At 41.6% G+C, this 22,884-nt stretch overlaps 1 protein-coding gene across 1 annotated transcript in view; it reads left to right on the forward strand.

The window, feature by feature from the left end:
• Positions 1-22,884, forward strand: part of UGGT2 (UDP-glucose glycoprotein glucosyltransferase 2) — a 459,065-nt gene that overhangs the window by 126,631 nt on the left and 309,550 nt on the right. The window contains exons 11-12 of the mRNA XM_077297152.1: positions 11,051-11,142; positions 17,100-17,250. Coding sequence (XP_077153267.1) covers positions 11,051-11,142; positions 17,100-17,250 — 243 coding nt within the window. The remainder of the gene's footprint in view (positions 1-11,050; positions 11,143-17,099; positions 17,251-22,884) is intronic.

The following is a 22,884-nucleotide window of genomic DNA, read 5'->3' on the forward strand; positions in this document are numbered from 1 at the left end:
ATACTTTGTAACCGTGTCTTTGAGTTTATGACAGCATTCAGTCTTTTTGGATAGGAGTTTATTGGCATAGCTCATCTGGACTTTGCCTGTGTACAGCGCCTTTTGCAGGTCAACCCACAAATTTTTCAATTTGCTTCAGGTCTGATCTCTGGTTGGGCCAATACAAAACTTAAAATCAACAAAAGAAAGGCTTCAACAGATAGAATTAAAGGTATTCTTAGGGTTGTCGTCTTGCTGATAGGTGAAGTTCCTCTTCATCTTTTTAACAGAGGCCTGATGGTTTTGATGCAAAATTGACTCGTATTTTGAAATATTCCAATTTCCTTCTCCTTGACTAAGGCCCCAGTTTCAGTTGCTGAAAAAAAACAATCCAAAGCATAATGCTGCCTCCATCATGCTTCAATGTGAGAATGGTGTTCTTTGAATGATGCAAAGTGTCAGCTTTGCACCAAAGATACTTTTGAAATTATGTCCAAAAAATACAACCTTGGTCTCATCAAACATAACATGTTTTACCATATGCTTTTGATAGACTTGATGTAGGTTTTAGCAATACATTTCAGGCTATGAAATGTTTTTCTTTGTAAGAAAAGGCTTTTGTCTTGCCACACAACCACACAGGCTAGAGCTATGTATGTATATGTATGTATAGGAGATTGTTGTCACATGCTGTACACAACCAGTACTTGTCAAAAATTCTTGCAGCTCCTTTAATGTTGCTGTAGGCCTCTTGGCAGCAACCCGGTCCAATGTTCTTTTCATTTTATCAATTTTTGAGGGTCATCCACTTCTAGGTGATGTCACTGTAATGGCAAATTTAAGCCACTTCTTGATGACAGTCTTAACAGTGTTCCATGATATATCTAATGGCTTGGCAATTTTTTCTGTAACCATCTCCTGATTTATAACTTTCAACAATGAGGTGCTTTTGCTGTGTTGTAAGTTGTTTATGGACCATGCCTTTTGCTGTAAAATGCAACTAAGAAAATGTCAGGAAAAAGCTACTAGAACAGGTAAACTTTATATGGGGGTTAACAAGAATCACTATAAATGATGGCAGCTTTGTTCTGACTACTATTTAACTTGAGTTTATATGAGATCGGCCAAGGGAAGAGTTAGACGGCCGTATAACTTGGATGAGGATCACAATGCAATTCTTGAACTGCGCATCGGTTCTCCTGACCTGAGCCTGATGGCTGCATACATGCTATCACGTTCTGGTTGGGAGAGCCGACTGCCAGTCCAAGCATTATGTTACGAACCTCGTCCAACTTATACAGCCGTTTGACTCTTGTCAACTTCTGAACACAACCACATCCCCAATTATAAGATGGTGTTCACACTTATGCAACCTCATTATTTTATTTTTATTTACACTCTCAAAATGAATTCAGTATGTTTCTCAATGGATTTGTACAGATTATGGGTGACATTAACCCCTTCCTAACTGGAGGTATTTTCGTTTTTGCATTTTCGTTTTTTTGCTCCCCTTCTTCCCAAAGCCATAACTTTATTTTTCGGTCAGAATGGCCGTGTAGAGGGCTTGTTTTTAGCAGGACAAGTTGTAATTTTGAACAACACCATTGGTTTTAGCATATGTTGTACTGAAAAATGGGAAAGAAATTCCAAGTGCAGTTAAATTACAAAAAAAAGTGTAATTCCACAGTTTTTTGTTTTTGTTTACTAAATGCTAAAACTGACCTGCCATTATGATGAGTGGTGAAAAAATAATCCAAGCTTTTGGTTAAAAAAAAAAAAAAAAGAAAAGCGCCATTTACCGAGACCCGTAGCGTTTCCATTTTTTGTGATCTGGGGTCGGTTGAGGGCTTATTTTTTGCTCGCCAAGCTGCCGTTTTTAATTATACCATTTTGGTGCAGATACAATCCTTTGATCGCTCGTTATTGCATTTTATTCCAATGTAGCAGTACCAAAAAAAATGTAATTCTGGCATTTTTAATTTTTTTCTCTTTGTGCCATTTACCTATCTGGTTATTTATTTTTTTCATATTGATAGATCAGGTGATTCTGAACTCGGCGATACCAAATATGTGTATATTTGTTGTTTTTTTTTAATTGTTTTGTTTTTAATGGTGTGAAAGGGGGTGATTTGAACTTTCTATATTTTTTTTTTAAATATTTTTAAAAGCATTTTTTTAACTTTTTGAATGCTTCAAAACTCTTTGGGAGACTAGAAGCTGCAGTTGTCTGATCGGCTCTGCTACACACAGGTGATGATCAGATCGCCTGTGTAGCAGAAATGTTCACTCCGGCAATGAAAACCATAGAGGTCTGCTTCAGACCTCTGGTTGTCATGCTGACCCATTGGTGACCCTCGATCACGTGATGGGGTCAACGATGGGCGGGATTTCCGATGCACTTCAGGTAAGCGCAAGTAAAATGCTGCTGTCAGAGATTGACAGCGGCATTTAATGGGTTAACTGCTGTTGGTGGATCGCGATTCCACCTGCAGATATTAGAGGCGCATGTCGGCTGTTCATAACAGCTGACATATCGGGAAAGTTGTGGGCTCAGCTCCGCAGCCCACATCAAAGGGGGGGATTACTATTACACCCAACGTTGGAAAGGGGTTAAGTGACAAAGTTATAAAATTATTATTCTTGTTATGATTTTTTTACGTTACAGAAATGTGGCATTTTAACCCCTTCCCGACCTGTGACACAGCGTATGCGTCATGAAAGTCGGTGCCAATCCGACCTGTGACGCATATGCTGTGTCACAGAATGATCGCGTCCCTGCAGATCGGGTGAAAGGGTTAACTCCAATTTTACCTGATCTGCAGGGAGAGGGGGAGTTCTACTTCTGCCCAGGGGGGTGGCTTTGCCACCACGTGGCTACGATCGCTCTGATTGGCTGTTGAAAGTGCAACAGCCAATCAGAGCAATTTGCAATATTTCACCTATGAAAATGGTGAAATATTGCAATCCAGCCATGGCCGATGCTGCAATAGCATCTGCCATGGCTGGAAATCATGTTCTGCCCCCACCGCCCCCGATCTCCTCCGCAGTCGTCCATTATGTGGCCCGGTCCTCTCCGTCCTCCTGTCCGCTCCCCCGTCCTCCTGCCCGCTCCTTCCTTGCTCCGATCCACCTCCCCTGTGCTCCGATCCACCCCCCGAGCTCCCCCCCTTAACCCCACATACTTACCGAGCCTCCCGGTGTCGGTCCGTCTCCTCCCTGGGCGCCGCCATCTTCCAAAATGGCGGGCGCATGCGCAGTACGCCCGCCGAATCTGCCTGCCGGCAGATTCGTTCCATGTACATTTTGATCACTGTGAAAACCTATCACAGTGATCGAAATAAAAAAAAAATGTAAATGACCCCCCCCCCCCTTTATCACCCTTATAGCTAGGGGCAACAATAAAATAAAGAAAATATTTTTTATTTTTTTTCCCCACTAGGTTCAGAACCAGGGTTAGGGTTAGGGTTTTCTGGTCCTCTGTGGATTTTTCCTTAGGGTTAGGGTACTCTGGTCCTCTGTGGATTTTTCCACAGCACATTTGATAAATTCGCAGTGTAAAACCGCTGCGGACTTATCGCGGATTCAACGTGGTTTTTCTGCGGATTTCACTGCGGTTTTACAACTGCGGTTTTCTATTGGAGCAGTTGTAAAACCGCTGCGGAATCCGCAGAAAGAAGTGACATGGTGCGGAATGTAAACCGCTGCGTTTCCGCGCAGTTTTTTCCGCAGCATGAGCACAGCGTTTTTTGTTTCCCATAGGTTTACATTGAACTATAATCTCAAGGGAAACTGCTGCGGATCCGCAGTGTTTTCCGCAGCGTGTGCACATAGCCTTAGAATTAGGCTATGTGCACACGGTGTGGATTTGGCTGCGGATCCGCAGCAGATTGGCTGCTGCGGATTTGTAGCAGTTTTCCAACAGGTTTACAGTTCCATGTAAATCTTTGGAAAACCAAATCCGCTGTGCCCATGGTGCGGAAAATACCGCGCAGAAACGCTGCGTTGTATTTTACGCAGCATATCAATTCTTTGTGCGGATTCTGCAGCATTTTACACCTGTTCCTCAATAGGAATCCGCAGGTGAAATCCGCACAAAAACCACTGGAAATCTGTGGTAAATCCGCAGGTAAAACGCAGTGCCTTTTACCTGCGGATTTTTCAAAAATGGTGCAGAAAAATCTCACACGAATCCACAACGTGGGCACATAGCCTTAGGGTTAGGGATGGAATTAGGGCTAGGGTTGGAAATAGGTTTAAGATTAGGCTTGTGGTTAGGGTTATGGTTAGGGGTGTGTTGGGGTTAGGGTTGAAATTAGGGTTGGGATTAGGGTTAGGGGTGTGTTGGGTTAGGGTTGTGGTTAGGGGTGTGTTGGGGTTAGTGTTGGAGTTAGAATTGAGAGGTTTCCACTGTTTAGGCACATCAGGGGTCTCCAAACGCACAATGGCGCCACCATTTATTCCAGCCAATCTTGCGTTCCAAAAGTCAAATGGTGCACCCTCCCTTCCGAGCCCCAACGTGCAACCAAACAGTGGTTTACCCCCACGTACGGAGTACCAGCATACTCGGGACAAACTGGGCAACAACTATTGGGGTCCAATTTCATCTGTTACCCTTGTGAAAATAAATAATTGCTTGCTAAAACATCATTTTTGAGGAAATAAAAATGATTTTTTATTTTCCCTGCTCTGCGTTGTAAACTTCTGTGAAGCACTTGGGGGTTCAAAGTGCTCACCACATATCTAGATAAGTTCCTTTGGGGGTCTAGTTTCCAAAATAGGGTCACTTGTGGGGGGTTTCTACTGTTTAGACACATCAGGGTCTCTGCAAATGCAACGTGACGCCCGCAGACCATTCCATCAAAGTCTGCATTTCAAAATGTCACTACTTCACTTCCGAGCCCCGGCATGTGCCCAAACAGTGGTTTACTCCCACATATGGGGTATTAGCGTACTCGGGAGATACTGGACAACAACTTTTGGGGTCAAATTTCTCCTGTTACACTTGGGAAAATAAAAAATTCTGGGCAAAAAAATAATTTTTGAGGAAAGAAAACGTATTTATTATTTTCACGGCTCTGCGTTATAAACTTCTGTGAAGCATTTGGGGGTTCAAAGTGCTCACCACACATCTAGATAAGTTCCTTTGGGGGTCTAGTTTCCAAAATGGGGTTACTTGTGGGGAGTGTCTACTGTTTAGGCACATCAGGGGCTCTGCAAACGCAACGTGACGCCCGCAGAGCATTCCATCAAAGTATGCATTTCAAAACGTCACTACTTCCATTCCGAACCCCGACGTGTGCCCAAACAGTGGTTTACCCCCACATATGGGGTATCAGCGTACTCAGGAGAAACTGTGCAATAACTTTTGGGGTCAAATTTCTCCTGTTTCCCTTGGGAAAATAAAAAATTCAGGGCTAAAAAATCATTTTTGAGAAAAGAAAAATTATTTTTTATTTTCATGGCTCTGCGTTATAAACTTCTGTGAAGCACTTGGGGGTTCAAAGTGCTCACCACACATCTAGATTAGTTCCTTCGGAGGTCTAGTTTCCAAAATGGGGTCACTTGTGGGGGAGCTCCAATGTTAAGGCACACAGGGGCTCTCCAAACGCGACATGGTGTCCGCTAATGATTGGAGCTAATTTTCCATTCAAAAAGCCAAATGGCGTGCCTTCCCTTCCGAACCCTGCCGTGTGCCCAAACACTGGTTTACCCCCACATATGGGGTATCAGCGTACTCAGGAGAAACTGGACAATAACTGCTGGGGTCCAATTTCCCCTGTTACCCTTGGGAAAATAAAAAAGTTTAGGCTAAAAAATCATTTTTGAGGAAGGAAAAATTATTTTTTACTTTCACGGCTCTGCGTTATAAACTTCTGTGAAGCACCTGGTGGTTTAAAGTGCTCACTATGCATCTAGATAAGTTCCTTGGGGGGTCTAGTTTCCAAAATGGGGTCACTTGTGGGGGAGCTCCAGTGTTTAGGCACACAGGGGCTCTCCAAAGGTGACATGGTGTCCGCTAATGATTGGAGCTAATTTTCCATTCAAAAAGTCAAATGGCGCTCCTTCCCTTCCGAACCTTGCCGTGCGCCCAAACAGTGATTTACCCCCACATATGAGATATTGGCGTACTCAGGAGAAATTGGCCAACAAATTTTAGGATCCATTTTATCCTGTTGCCCATGTGAAAATGAAAATATTGAGGCTAAAAGAAATTTTTTGTGTGAAAAAAAAGCACTTTTTCATTTTTATGGATCAATTTCTGAAGCACCTGGGGGTTTAAAGTGCTCACTATGCATCTAGATAAGTTCATTGGGGCGTCTAGTTTCCAAATTGGGGTCACTTGTGGGGGAGCTCCAATGTTTAGGCACACGGGGGCTCTCCAAACGTGACATGCTATCCGCTGAAGATTGGAGCCAAATTTTCATTCAAAAAGTCAAATGGCGCTCCTTCCCTTCCGAGCCCTGCCGTGCGCCCAACCAGTGGTTTACCCCCACATATGAGGTATCAGCGTACTCAGGACAAATTGGACAACAACGTTCATTGTCCAGTTTCTCCTTTTACCCTTGGGAAAATAAAAAAATTGTTGCTAAAAGATCATTTTTGTGAATAAAAAGTTAAATGTTCATATTTTCCTTCCATGTTGCTTCTGCTGCTGTGAAACACCTGAAGGGTTAACAAACTTCTTGAATGTGGTTTTGAGCACCTTGAGGGGTGTAGTTTTTAGAATGATGTCACTTTTGGGTATTTTCAGCCATATAGACCCCTCAAACTGACTTCAAATGTGAGGTGGTCCCTAAAAAAATGATTTTGTAAATTTTGTTGTAAAAATGAGAAATCACTGGTCAAATCTTAACCTTTATAACTTCCTAGCAAAAAAAAATTTTGGTTCCAAAATTGTGCTGATGTAAAGTAGACATGTGGGAAATGTTATTTATTAACTATTTTGTCACAACTCACTGATTTAACAGAATAAAAATTCAAAATTTGAAAATTGCGAAATTTTCAAAATTTTCGCCAAATTTCCATTTTTTTCACAAATAAACGCAGAAATTATTGACCTAAATTTACCACTAACATGAAGCCCAATATGTCACGAAAAAACAGTCTCAGAACCGCTAGGATCCGTTGAAGCGTTCCTGAGTTATTACCTCATAAAGGGACACTGGTCAGAATTGCAAAAAACGGCAAGGTCATTAAGGCCAAAATAGGCTGGGTCATGAAGGGGTTAAAAGGGGTGTATAATCGTTTTGTATCTACTATATGTAGTAATTGTCCTAGTAGAAGAGAAAACAGGGAATCATCTGTTTTATAAAGTATGTTATTATTTATTTATTTTTTTTATTAAAACTGCTATTTAAAACCCCCCAGTCAACTGACTATGTATATTGCATTTCCCTGTGGCACAGTAGCCTTGTACTACATACACTTAGCAGCCCAAAAGTCTATAACTGTACTGTAATGAGAAGATAATTAAAAGGATTCAAGCTGGACACAAGCTCTTATGAAGATGGTTGTCATTTTTTACATTCTGCTTTTCCCCAAGTGCATAGCACTAAACTTTGTAAACCCTAGTGTTTGCAGACAATAAATTGGCATTGGAGACATAGTGCCTATAGTCCATCCATCTAGCAGCGGGGGATGGCGGTTCCAGCTGTGCAGAACGGAATCATTCCCATTTGAGATAATGAAGGCAGAGCACCAAAATGCAGCATAGGGAGAGGGATGACAAAGGTGTTAAAAGTAGAAAATATTATGATGATTGGGTTTAGGCGAAATAGTATTCAAGCTGCATAGTAGTCTGTGAAATTCTGGCCTAGCTTTGAAAAGGTTGTTAGAACAAAAAAAAATCTGTTAATTTTCGTCACCACTTATGTCTCGTCATAGACAGCAGTCAATTGAGACTACAATGCTGAAGCTGTATTAATGGGCTTTTTTTCTACATCATTTACTTATTTTTCTTAGTATGTTTCCCCTTGGGATATTTGTTGTCAGATTATTAAGGAGGAGCTTTGTTGTGTAAACCAAAAGTTTCTATTCGTAGTCTCCTATGGTTCCTTATATCAGTGTTGTATCTGTCCCTCTTCAAAATGTTAGCAACTTGATTATTTCAAAAGTGGTAAGCAATATATCCCCAGGACTGCTCAAGGTAGTATTTTTTATAATGTATTTTGGAGACATCTAGAAGGTCACCTTGGTCATAAGTCTGAAGTTCACTTTGTATTCGATAACGACTGGTTGATTCTAAAAAGAAAAAAATAAATAAATAAAATATCTTGTCAATGGGATAGTGTTACCCATGCTTTTTTTTTTTTTTTTTTTTAGGGAGCGTTCCTGATTGGTTGACAGTCCAGATAGGCATTGTCACGCTGCTGGTCCACATTGTGCACTCCTAGATGCAGCTTTACCTTCTCCTAATCAAAGCTGCACAGTGGCACTGACCCTGGCTGGGATCAAGCGATTCAGTCAGCTTTAAGCAGCACTTGCAATCTCTGGAGTCCGCTCTCCAGTCCTTACAGACTACTTATAGGGAGCAGGATTTTGTTACCTTATCTGAGAGAGATAACCTTTACTAATAATATTAAAAATGGACAAACAGTACACAACAAAATAAAGTGCTCACGCCGAAAACTGTGCTCTAAAAAAGAAACTGGTTTGATCTCACCAATTATGGATGACGGGTACCCATGTCGATAATAGGGGGTCCCAGGGAGGGTCCAATAGTTGTAGGGTAAAGAGAAGGGGACGGGAACCTTTTTCCTAAACCCCTGTCGTGCCCCAGCAATAACTCCTGTCCTCACAAGGACAGGCCCAAATGAGCCCTACTATGGACACCCCCCCACTGTGTATCGTGGTTAACGCCTCCCTACGCGTTTCTTCTCCAATCGCGGAGATTCATCAGGGGAGTTTCCAATGGCCGAAAAAGGCCCAGATGTAAGCTCAAAAGTCCATGAGTAAAATCCACTCAAATGTCCAGAAGTTGGGGGTATAAGCAGTGGCTATATACCATCCCGAGGGTAAGCATTCCTGTGTGACAGTCTGCCACAATAAGTGAGTTCCATCAATGTATCACTTAGTTTACTGGGTGCAGCAGTTGTGACGATCAAGAGTTTTTATATGTTTCAGAGCTCAAGAGCTAATCCCATCTACTACAGGCTCTATATGCGTTATCTGATGACAGTGAGCTGCTTATCAGAGTAGGGGGTGTGGTCAGTCTAGCAGTCTTGTGAGCTGTTATCCGGGTAAGGATGGGCTCCTGGTTATAAAACCATCATTGTTAATAAACAGCACACAGCCAAAAAAGTGACATTGCTGAAATCTGTTCTTCATCCCCTATCTCCTACTATCTTCAGATTACATAGCAAACACCTGTTGACAGATTCCCTTTAACAGACTGCAGCAGTGGCCAATAACCTAGACAACGAGCAGTAAACAATACAATTAAAAGTCCTCTTTGATCTAGTGAGCGGAGAGGATTTTTAATAACAAGTGTATTGCTAAGTTGCTTGTTTTTACAAGCACATTGCAGTTTTGTCAATTTCTAATTCTGAAAATGGCTCTTTACATATGTTTTGGGAGGGGGGAGGGGGGCCCCTAAAATGAGGTTATGTCAGATTTGACATATTCTGGTAGCTTACCACAGTTTGTGGTGGACATCAATTTTACTAACTACAAGAAAAAAAATGACGAGAAGCCTTAAGAAAAACATCCTACATAGTGTTTTTTGGTGTGGTTGGGGGAGTGTTGTAATGCTCAAAAAGTTCCTGTCTAAAAGTGATACCCTCCTTATTTATATAGTTGTTTACTAAATAAAAAACACTGACATTGATAATTTCCATTTAAAAACTCAGAAACGTGCCTTCCTCTGCTCATGCCTGCCATCAGAACAGCTCTGACCGGTCAAGGCAGATTCCACTACACACCTGGAAATGTCCTGTGGAATCTGCTATCAATGTTACGTGTAAGGCTACTTTCACACTTGCTTTGTTTGACGGACGTCGCAATACGTCGTTATGTAGAAAAAACACATCCTGCAAAGTTGCCCTCAGGATGCGTTTTTTCTCCGTAGACTTACATTAGCGACGGATTGCCACACATCGCATCCATCGTGCGACGGATGCATCGTGTTTTGGCGGACCATCGGCACAAAAAAATGTTCCATGTAGCGGTTTTTTTTTTTTGTGCGTTGCGTCCGCCATTTTTGACCGTGCATGCGCGGTCGAAACTCCGTCCCCCTCCTCCCCAAACATTACAATGGGGCAGCGGGTGCGTTGTAAAACTGCATCCGCTGCCCCCGTTGTGCTACTTTAACACACTGTCCATTGGTACGTCGGGCCGACTGTTTGCGACGGCCCGTACCGACGGACTAGTGTGAAAGTAGCCTGTTACATTTTCATGGCTCAGTCTTGTTCTTCCAGGACTTTCCACAGATGCTTGATCACATTGTGATTTGGGGATTTTGGAGAAGTCAGTACCTTCATATATGTGTCATGTTCTCCAAATCCTACCGAAACAACCTTTGCTTTGTGACAGGGTGTGAAGGTAGCGTCCATGGTCTGGAACCATATATAGGTAGATGTTATCAAAGTTAGTGCTCCTAGTCCTAATATATTAACTACCGTAATCTTCGCAGTTGGCTCAATGTAGGTGTGGTCCACTTTGTGGTAAGTAGCTTCTCTGTTTGGGGTCTAAGCCCTGTCCATGACTCCAGTTATACTACTTGAATGACTTTTAGAAGCTCCTAACTACTGCATAGCAAGAAGACCACACAAAACTTTGGCCATTGCCAAAGTTTTAGATCCTTCCACCTGCCCTCTTTTCCTATTCCTAACAAATCAACTTCAAGGACTGATTATTCACTTGTGATCTAATATATCTTCTACATATTGATAGGTGCCATTGTTGGCAGATTCTTCACCTGTTGGTGTTTTTATGACAGATGAGAGTATATTTATCAATACTTGGGTTTAGAATTTAGCCTAGATCTTATAGAAATGCAGTGCCTTTGTGACTTTCTACTTTCTCCATATGATTAAAACAAACTTGCGCTATCTTTGATTATTTTTTCTTATAGCATTTATCGAACACTTATGGAATTCAGGCTGGAGATGCAAGCCTATATATCAATGGTCTTCAGATTGATCTTGATGTTCAGAATTCCTTCAGGTAAGACCTCCTACTTTTGCATGTAATTTTGAAATATTTAAATGATGCATATCTTTCCCACCACAGTGCTTTGAGCTCCTGACATGATATTTTGTTTGTATGTGCTGCTATTCGGCCACTTTGCTATGAAGCAGCCAAGTCTAGGGAACTTTGGCCGAGCGACGTGTCATATCATAGCCAAAATCACTGTTTATCCCTAGCGCTAGGTGTCAACCGGTCACGCAGGCAAAGTTCACTAGGTGTCATTTCTACATCGCAGCATAGTACAAGTGAATAGGGTTGCATTGTAAGCCTGAGGTTACTGTGGCAAGAAAGTCACGAATAGTTAAATCCCGTCACATTTTTTGCCGCCTTTCTTGTCACAGATGCAGTACCCTCAGCTTCTTGGTGTGACCCCACTCGGTGTGATCCCATTCACTTATATTTCTCTGAGATGAAGCAGCAAGCAAACCTCGGCGGCATGACAGATGTAGCCCTGTAATTATTGTTACCATTGTGATGTGTTATATCTATCTATCTATCTATCTATCTATCTATATATATATATATATATATATATATATATATATATATATATATATATATATATATATATATATCTCAGTACAGACCAAAAGTTTGGACACACCTTCTCATTTAAAGATTTTCCTGTAATTTCATGACTATTAAAATTGTACATTCACACTGAAGGCATCAAAACTATGAATTAACACATGTGGAATTATATACTTAGCAAAAAAGTGTAAAACTGAAAATATGTCTTATATTCTAGGTTCTTCAAAGTAGCCACCTTTTTCTTTGATGACTGCTTTACACACTCCATGCATTCTCTTGATGAGCTTCAAGAGGTAGTCACCGGGAATGGTCTTCCAACAATCTTGAATGAGTTCCCAGAGATGCTTAGCACTTGTTGGTCCTTTTGCCTTCACTCTGCGGTCCAGCTCACCCCAAACCATCTTGATTGGGTTCCGGTCATCTGGCGTAGCACCCCATCACTCTCCTTTTTGGTCAAATAGCCCTTACACAGCCTGGAGTTGTGTTTGGTGTCATTGTGCTGTTGAAAAATAAATGGTCCAACAAAACGCAAACCGGATGGAATAGCATGCCACTGCAAGATGCTGTGGTAGCCATGCTGGTTCAGTATGCCTTCAATTTTGAATAAATCCCCAACAGTTTCACCAGCAAAGCACACCCACACCATCACACCTCCTCCTCCATGCTTCATGGTGGGAACCAGGCATGTAGAGTCCATCCGTTCACCTTTTCTGCATCGCACAAAGACACGGTGGTTGGAACCAAAGATCTCAAATTTGGACTCATCAGACCAAAGCACAGATTTCCACTGCTCTAATGTCCATTCCTTCTGTTCTTTAGCCCAAACAAGTCTCTTCTGCTTGTTGCCTGTACTTAGCAGTGGTTTCCTAGCAGCTATTTTACCATGAAGGGCCTGCTGCACAAAGTCTCCTCTTAACAGTTGTTGTAGAGATGTCTGTACTGTGTGTGTGTATGTATGTATGTATGTATGTATGTGTATATGTATATATATATATATATATATATATATATATATATATATATATATATATATATATATATATATATATATATATATATATATATTGAACTGCCACAACCTATGGCAGAAAGTTTTTAAAAAAGTGCATATATAGATAGATATATATCTATCTTACCCTCTTCAAGCTTAGCGCTGTCTCTCTGTTGCAGTCACATCAGCAGCCAATCAGTGAGCTTAGCAATTCATGCAGACTATACGGGTAGAGCTACTGAGCGCAGTGATTGCCTGCAGCATTGTTGATGTAACACCAGTGCTGCAGGCAAACAGAGACAGGGAGCAGTAGCAGAGAAACAGTGCTGGACCTGGGGAGGATAAATAGTATCCAGTTTTTGCTTTTTTTATTTATATGTACAATTGCCAGCATTTAGCATGAGGTTTTTCTGAAAGTGAGCTACCCCTTTAAGTGGTCTGTTTATATTCTAGGAACCTTATGTCCCAGCATGTTTATAGAGTCAAATGTTACAGACGAATGTTATGTTTTTAAATTGACTGTGGATTTGGGTGTGGGACTGGTCTCTGCCACTCAGTGCGCTCTTGCTGGCTCGTCACTTGTCATCAGAGTAGGCAAAGGTTCTCATTGTCACTGTGCATTAAAAGAAATATCGTGTAGTGATAAAATTCTACTGATTGTAAGTTGAAATTGACAATTGACACATTCTCAGTACAGCAGTGACTAGCCAAGCCCCTGAAATGGAAGTTACTGATGACGCTTCTTTTCAGGATAGGGATATAGGCTGCCTCTGCCCCCTGATGAGTAGAGACCGAACAGTAGGACATTTTTAAAGAATGTTAGAAAATAAATTAGATAATTACATTAGATTTAGGATGAAATCTGTGTTAGTTTTGGACCACCTCTTTAAGTGGCTCATTAAGCCATCTGGTGCTGTGGTCTTTATAGTAAAAATCCACCATACTTCTTTTTGAAGAAGCTTCTTGGCCAGGTCCTCCCTCCTCCACTTTTCTAGGGAGTCTCACTAAATCAGTGCCCAGGAACCTGATAACCTCAGTGTTCCCATCTTGGGTGCTAATTACATGGTCGAGCAATGGGTGTGTCAAAAAAATTAGTGACAACTCAAATGTGCTCCCCCACTCTTCTGAACTTGCGAATTGTTTTGCCTATATATTCTTTCCCCTAGATACATGTGGCTTTCTAGATAATCCCTTTTCTTTTAAAATTAAAGGGAACCTGTCACCCCGTTTTTTGAAGATGATCTAAAAATAGCGTTAAATAGGGGCAGAGCTGGGCGTTACATTAGCGATTTCCATCTGCGCACGCGCGGAATCCCACGGCCATTTTCCTGAAGCCCCGGGCAGCAGAGCGCTCCATCTGCGCACGCGTGGCCACAGGAAAGATGGCCATTCCCACCGGTAAACGGCTGAATAGCGCAGATCGCGCTGTTTTTCATCACCTGGGCAGTGGATTCGCCTTTTGGACATGCGCACACCACTACGCCACCAACGTAATCATGAGCAGGTTTCTGGGGGAGAAACAGCGCTGTCACCACGCCCATAGGACCAGACCAGCGTGAGTGACAGCAGAAAACGGCGACTTTACAAAGGTATTTCAGCAGCATAGGTGGGTAATAAAGGCACACAAAGACACTAATGTAACGCCCAGCTCTGCCCCTATTTAACGCTATTTTTAGCTCATCTTCAAAAAACGGGGTGACAGGTTCCCTTTAATTATTTCTCTTACATCAAAAGATGTGTGTGACATGACAATATGTTGACAGACATCACATCCTCCACACCTGAAGTGTCCCTTTGGTCTATTGAGTAGGTGTAGCTATGTCACCTTACCACTTGAGGGGACAAAGTGGCTATGACTAGCCAATCCCCAATAGATTGGCCATTCCAGAAGGTGACTTGAGAGTGCGGCGCTATGGCGGCCTCAATATCTGTCCATCCTTAGCATATCCCAATGTTTCTCAAATATATTCTTAGCCTTCATTGCGTCATTATCAACAGTAACTATAATTCTAATAGCTGGCTGGTTACTTTATTCTTGTTTTCTCAGAGTAATTGATGTCTCACTTGTTTGAGGCCATGTTGTTAAGTCTCTCTTAGGATACCATCTGGCTAACCTCTTGTACGGAATCTGTTCCTTAGACCCCATGACCAAAGCATATATTGGCCCTTTGGGATACCAGCTTTTTGAGGATTTGGGTGATGATTCGCGCATCTCAATTATGATACAGCAGAAGTAGTTTTATAATAAAGGGGTTCACCGAGAAATGTGAACACATACATAAAATGAATAACATATCCTTTAAAGGTAGTTCGCAAAAATATTTGTCAAAAGTATGCATACTCTATTGCACTCAGTCAGTATTTTAAAGATGGCTACTTCCATCTAGCAGTGTGCAACCTGTCCTGCATGAAAAGCATCCGCGAGACAGATGCACTTCCTGCACTGCACTAAAATGTTCAGTTCTGGCTGAGATGGATGTTCATTCGCAGTCAAATAAAGAACATTATTTATCTTCTCCTTCAGTTGCTTCAACTCTGTGTCCTGTCAGATTGACTGAACAAAGTAATGCGAGTTCACGATGCCTGACGGAACTCAGCCCTGACCTGACGTCTGTCTCCAGCAGATGTTCTCTACACAGCCCATTCTTCTGCGTGTCCTCTGAAATCTAGAACGGGTGCACACTGATTTATGGCAGTTGCCATCTTTAAAATCCTGACACAGTGCAGTAGATTGAAGTATATACTTTTTTTTGCTAAATAACGGTATTTAGAAAAAATTGTAACATTTAAATGTGTATTATTTATTTTATAACAATTCGTGGAGAACCCTTTTAACACTTGTATTAAGCTGGGCGACTTGCACTGTGGGCTAGTGACATAATCCAGTACCTGGCGTACCTGATTACTGCCTATGTTATTGTATACAATATGGAAAGCAGTCTTGTTGGCGTATGGCCAGTCAGTGTAAGATTTGTGGCATAAGTTATACCACTGCTCGCCATTAATTTGACAAGGTGGTGGACAACTCATTTTGATACTTACCAAGCCTCACTTACCTTTTGGCGTTTTCAAGCCATTTCAGCCCAGCTGTGACAAAGTAAGAGAGACTCTGCACTCGACTTTTGCAGTAAAGTGAACAAACGTTTTCTTATTGGGAATCCAAAACTATTTTGCAACATTTTGGTCCCAATCCGGACCTTCATCAGAGCTGATTGCTGGACTACATGGGGTCATATGTGGACAAAGCAGCTCTGTGGAATTGCGTTTTAGGTCGCTGTGGTATAGCACTCTGTGTGGCACACACAATGTAAAGATTGAGTCAACTTCTCCCCTTTTTATCTGGTTTCAGGTCTGATTTTCTGCCACAACTTACCGTAAGCATCACATGCTTGAAACAAAGTTGTTTACCCACAATTTAGGAAAGGTTCCAACAATTTTCTCTGGCCCCTTTTTAGGGTTTTGTATGAAATTAACATATGTTCAATTTGCCATTTTTCCTCTGTTTTTGTTGTTGTTGTTGCTGCAATACACCAAGGAAATAAGCATGTGTATAGCAAAACATGTCTAATTTCCAGGGCTGTGGAGTCTATAAAAATGATCAACTCCAACTTCTAAAATATGTAATAAATTGGGTACAGTAGCACAGTGCAGGATGGGCTGTAAACTTTTTTTTTTTTAATAAGAATCTGAGAATGTTAAGAAATGTCCTGTAAATGTTCTGTTCCTGATCTAATTATTTTGGCTTTTAGTTGAGATGAATCTGTGCTGCACTTTATGCACATGCTCAGTAGTGACCAGTGCTGCGGGGTCAGTCGGGAGTCAGGGAAATTATCTAAGGACATCATAAAATTGTGATATATGCACTGTGTAGCAGTCTGTCACTTTTTATCTTGCAAGTCAAAAAAATCACAATTTGCAAGCTGCAGCACTGAAGTCCTCTCAATAATGTGCATAGACTGTGGAGCCCCCCATATTCATGTGCTTCTCGCTTTGTACGTCCAGCTACTACTGATGGCTTTCTCCCCGTGCAATCGACATTGATAAAAACTGTGCATCAACAGCAGAGAGATGGGGGAAGCCGGTAGATGATAATTATTGAAAATGCCACAGTTTGATAACATTGAGAGGACACCTTCTCTATATCTGATCAGTGGTGATTTAGCAAAAAGACTTCTGCAAAAAAACGTTGCTATAATTAATCAAAGCTTACTTGGTGTCTCCTGTATGTGAAGACGCACTCCTCTCCGAATGTTCATCCAATTACAACTCATCGGTCATCGGAAGTCATGCTCAGTATGTACAATGTTGTGTAAATGAAGAACTTTTACATCATACATTTTACAACATTAAGATGTATAACTTTTTTTTATATCCATTTAATTTTGTAATATTTCTGCTTTACTCTTAACAGTATCTTAGATATTCTAAAAAATGAAGGGAAAGCACTACATGGGCTTTCAGTTCTGGGAATTAAAAATGAAGACATCATCAAATATTTGCAGTTACAAGTCCATCCAGGAGAAGAAAATTATGCTTTAGATATCCGTAATTCTGCCATTAATGTAAGTATTTTCATATTTGCTCATGAATATTTCATATAATATGCATATTTTCTTTATTATTATTTTTGATATCATGAAATAAGCTGTGGAAAGCAGGGAAGCATGACAAGCACTTACCTACAGAGTATCCAGGGGTCGTACATGACGGAATTAAAGGAATTAGAATTATTATTGTTGTTGTTGTTGTGCTTAGTGTTGTCCTGCTGATATTTATTTTTTTCTTACAAGAAAGGGTGGACAGAGACAGTAGAGGGTCCCTGTTCAGAACGGCATATGAGCCCTTCTTATTGCATAGCTCATCATAAAGGTCCTAATTATTTTCTCTAAAAATCCACTAGTAATTGTGAGCTCTTAAGTTTTAGCTCAAGCCCTTATGTGCAATCTAATTGATAGTAGGAAGCTACTTTTAAGATAATAGTGAGCCCCTTAACCTACTGGGGCTGCTGCACAGGTTGCACCTATGGGATGTTTACCCCTAGCCCTATCGATAAAGTTGTGATGGAGCCGAGGCTGGAATTCTTGCAATGTAATGCATGCATTTATATATCCTCAAATATTTGTAAGCAAATATCTTTGATCTTTCGGTTAACCCTATATTATCAGGCCTACCATACAACTGTGGGGTAACGTCTCCTCTGCTGTCAGTCAGCAGCAGGGGAGGATGTATTCGACAGCTCATGAATATCCGGACTCCTGTCTTTCTTCCTATTGCAGCTAACAATGTATTCTGCACCAACATAGAAAGTGACCCATCAGATGCACAGGAAACAGGGCTTTAGTCACTACTTTAGAATTATAGAATTTTAGAGTTGGAAGGGACATCCTAGGTCATCTGAACCCAACCCCCTGCTCAAAGCAGGATTCACTAAATCATTCCAGACAGATGTCTGTCCAGCCTCTGTTTGAAGACTTCCATTGAAGGAGAACTCACCACCTCTCGTGGCAGCCTGTTTCACCCATTTATCACCCTAACTGTCAAAACGTTTTTTCTAATATCTAATCTGTGTCTCCTCAATTCAGTTTCATCCCATTGCTTCTAGTCTTGGGCAAATGAGAGTAAAGATGATCCTTCTACAATGTGACAGCCCTTGAGATATTTGTAGACAGTCTCCTCTCAGTCTTCTTTTTTGCAAGCTAAACATTCCCAAATCCTGTAAACGTTCCTCATAGGACATGGTTTACTGATCGCTCACCATTCTGCTTGCTCTTCTCTGACCTTGCTCCAGTTTGTTGATGTATTTTTTAAAATGTGCCCAAAACTGGACACAGTATTTCAGATGAGGTCTGACCAAAGAGGAGTAAGGGAGCAATAATGGCTTCTCGTGATTTAGACTGTATGCTTCTGTTAATACATCCCAGAATTGTATGTGCCCTTTTTGCTGCTGCATTACACTGTTGACTCATGTTCAGTCTGTGATATATTAGTATACCCATGTCTTTTTCACATGTGCTGTTGCTTAGCTCTATTCCTCCCATTCTTTATATGCTTTTTTCATTTTTATTGCCCAGACGTAATACTTTGCATTTTTCCCCATTAAAAAGCATTCTGTTAGTTGCTGTCCATTGCTCCAGTTTATTTATATCTTTTTGAATCCTCTCTCTCTAGTTTTAGCTATCCCTCCTAGCTTTGCGTCATCAGCAAATGTAATCAGTTTACCCTCAATTCCTTAATCTAAATCATTGATAAAGATGTTAAACAATACAAGGCCCAGGACAGAGCCCTGTGGTACCCCACTTGAGACATTCTTCCAACTGGATGTGCAGCCATTTACAACCACTCTTTGGGTCCGATCACTAAGCCAGTTATGAATCCACCTAACAGTTGCCTTGTCCATTCCATACTGGAAGCTGCTGGCAGTTTCATTTAAATCACATAGCTGTTTAGTTCCTGGAGCACTGGACCCTAGATCATGGTGTTGAAGGTGTGAAAATGCAAAAAATATATATATATATATATAAAAAAAAAAAAATCAGTGATCTACAGAAGAGGTAATTTGGGGGATATCATATCTTTTATTTTAGTTTTATATTTGTGTATTTTTTCTTCTTTTTTTATACTTTGTTAGGTACTATTTACAACCATATTCTTTAGCTATCAAAGTCGGCTTCATTAAAAACCCTGAACAAGTTTTACTTATTCTAAGTATACCTGAGGAAACTAAAACTTTAATCTATTTATTCTTTGTAATAGCCAAATCGGCAACAACTGGGAGTTTAACCCCTTCCCGACCTGTGACCCCACGTAGGCATCATGAAAGTCGGTGCCAATCCGACCTGTGACACCCATGTGACTTCATGGCAGGATCGCGCTCCTGCAGGTCGGGTGAAAGGGTTAATTGAAATTTCACCCGCCTTGCAGGTACAGGAGGAGTTGTACTTGAGCTCGGGGGGGGGGGGGGGGGGTGTTTTGGCCCCCTCCGTGGCTACAATCGCTCTGATTGACTGTTTCACTTTCAACAGCCAATCAGAGAAATCGTAATATTTCACCAATGAAAATTGGTGAAATATTACAATCCAGCCATGGCCGATGCTGCAATATCATCGGCCACGGCTGGAGACCGCGATCTGCCGACTGATAGCAGTGATCTGCCGCCGCCGTCAGTCTTTCCTCCCCTGTCTTCCACTGCCCTCCTTTCCCCTTCATCCTCCCCTCTGCTCCCCTCGCTGTCCGAACTCACCCCTATACCTACCGAGTCCCGGTGTCTGTCTGTCTTCTCCATGGGCGCCGCCATCTTCCAAAATGGCGGGCCCATGCGCAGTGCACCCACCGAATCGGCCAGCCGGCAGATTCATTACAGGTACATTTTGATCACTGTGATAGGTTCTGTCACAGTGATCACAATAAAAAATATCCCCCCCCCTTTATCACCCCCATAGGTAGGGAAAATAATGAAATAAAGAAAATATATTTATTTTTATTTTTCCATGAGGGTTAGGTTTAGGGTTGCAATTAGGGTTAGGGATAGAATTAGGGCTAGGGTTGCAATTAAGGTTAGAATTAAGCTATGTGCACACGGTGCGGATTGGCCGCTGCGTGAGATTCGTAGCAGTTTTCCATCACGTTTATAGTACCATGTGAACCTATGGAAAACCAAATCCGCTGTGCTCATGATGCGGAAAATACCGCACGGAAACGCTGCGTTGTATTTTCCGCAGCATGTCAATTCTTTGTGTGGATTCCACAGCGTTTTACACCTGTTCCTCAATAGGAATCCGCAGGTGAAATCTGCACAAAAAACTACTGGAAATCCGCGGTAAATCTGCATGTAAAACGCAGTGCATTTTACCTGCGGATTTTTCAAAAACAGTGCTGAAAAATCTGCACACGAATCTTTAACGTGGGCACATAGCCTTAGGGTTAGGGTTGGAATTAGGGTTAGGGTTGGAATTAGGGTTAAGATTAGGGTTAGGGGTGTGGTTAAGGTTATGGTTAGGGTTGGGATTAGGGTTAGGGTTGTGGTTAGGGTTGGGATTAGGGGTGTGTTGGGGTTAGGGTTGTGGTTAGGGGTGTGTTGGGGTTAGGGTTGTGATTAGGGTTATGGTTAGAGTTAGGATTAGGGTTAGGGGTGTATTGGGGTTAGAATTGAGGGGTTTCCACTGTTTAGGGACATCAAGGGGTCTCCAAACGTGACATGGCGCCACCACTGATTCCAGCCAATCTTGCGTTCAAAAAGTCAAATGATGCACCCTCCCTTCCAGTGCCAGTACATTTTCCCACGGTCCAGAGGTTAGCGCAGTTTCGGCTGTGAGGGAGCGCAGCTTCAGTAACATCAACACTAGTCACTGAAGCTGCTCTCAGCAGCTTGTTCACCAGTGGTTTTCAGCCGGGACGGTCGCGTCTTGGCATCGTCCAGTTTGAAAACTGTATATTCCCCAGATGTGGATTACTGCGTGGGAAACAACGACGGACAGGTATGGGTGTATTGTTACAAAAAAAGAAAAGAGACGACTGTAAAAAGCCGTAGCCAGCTCACCAACCAGACCATCGGATGCGGTGCACGGAAGTTCGTCCAGACCAAGACGTCCTGCAATAGCAATCTCAAAAGAACATGTGTACTCCAGCTCCAGCAAGATGGGTTAAAAAAAAAAAAAAAAAAAAAAATGTTTCCTTTATATTTTATTATAAATCCAACATGAAGATAAAAAACAAATCCTTACAAAAGGTTGAGTAAGACCTATTTTGGTCGAAATGCGTAGCCATATCTTCACAATCTCCTGTTTGGTCTACCTTTTGTAAGAATGTTTTTTATCTTCATGTTGGATTTACAATAAAATATAAAGGAAAAAAATTTTTTTTTTTTTTTACCCATCTTACTGGAGCTGGGTTATACGTGTTCTTTTGAGATTGCTATGGGTGTATTGTTGGTTTATTATTTTACTTAAATTACAGGAGATCGAGGGCTTTGCAAGAATTAGATGTGATTGTAAGTATGGTTTAATTAAGAATAATAAAGGAATCTGTTTCTTTCTTTCAATTAAAGGATTTTTTACTGGGTGTCTGTGTTTTCTTAACAATTTGACTATAGGGCTAGCAATAGGGGCATCTTATTGATGCTTCTCCATTACTAACCTCAGGGCTTGTTGTCACAAAGGTGACATCAACCCCCCAACTATTACCCCACTTGCCACCGCTATAGGGCAAGTGGGAACAGTGAGGCTAAGTGCCGAAATTGGCGCATCTTAGAGATGCGCCTTTTCTGATGCGGCTGAGTGCTGATGTTTTTAGCCAGAGGGCAATATCCATGGCCTCTTCCTAGGCTATTAATATCAGCCCCCAGCTGTCTGCATAGCCTTTGCTGGTTATTAATTATAGGGGGATCCCACATCATTTTTGGGGGGTCCCACATTTTAATAGACCGTAAAGGCTAAGTATACAGTTGTGAGCTGATAGTAATAGCCTGGCAAGCTCCATGGGTATTATCCCCTTCCCAGGCTATAAACATCAGTCCCCAGTTGCTGGCTTTCCCTCTGCTGGTTTTGAAAATTGCGTAGGAGCCCACGCCGTTTTTTCCAGAAAAAGAAAAACCTTTCATTAAATACATGCAGGGCCGGTTTTAGGCAAAGTGGGGCCCTAGGCAAAGTTTAAAATGGGGCCCCAAATGCTAACATATTGCACATCATGCAGAAGCATTTCTGCTGTATTTACATGTGCTGATCTCAGGCCGCTAAACGAATGTGATCGACAATACTGAAGTCGTTGGACGCTTGTTTCCCGGCCTCTTTCCACCATCTGAGAAAGAATGAAGGGGACAGAACGATCACTAATAGATCACTAACAGATCACCATACAGTATCATGTTATCAACAGCACATCTACAGTTTATACCGGCGATGTGTTGCTGAGAACAAGGATTTTTATTCCGGCATAAACAATCCAATCACCCAATGAATATGCAGCATTTTGCTTGTTTAGTATAATACACCCCATAGTCCTCCAAATAATATAATGTGCGCCCCATAGTCCTCCATATAGTATAATACACTCCTCATAGTCTTCCATATATTAAAATATACTCCTCAGTCCTCCATATAGCATAATACACTCCTCACAGTGCTACATATAGTATAATGCACCGCCATAGTCATCCATGTAGTACAATTCACTTCCCATAGTATAATGCACCCCATAGTTCT

The sequence above is a fragment of the Ranitomeya variabilis genome, chromosome 3 (genome assembly GCF_051348905.1).
Source record: "Ranitomeya variabilis isolate aRanVar5 chromosome 3, aRanVar5.hap1, whole genome shotgun sequence".
Taxonomy (NCBI): domain Eukaryota; kingdom Metazoa; phylum Chordata; class Amphibia; order Anura; family Dendrobatidae; genus Ranitomeya; species Ranitomeya variabilis.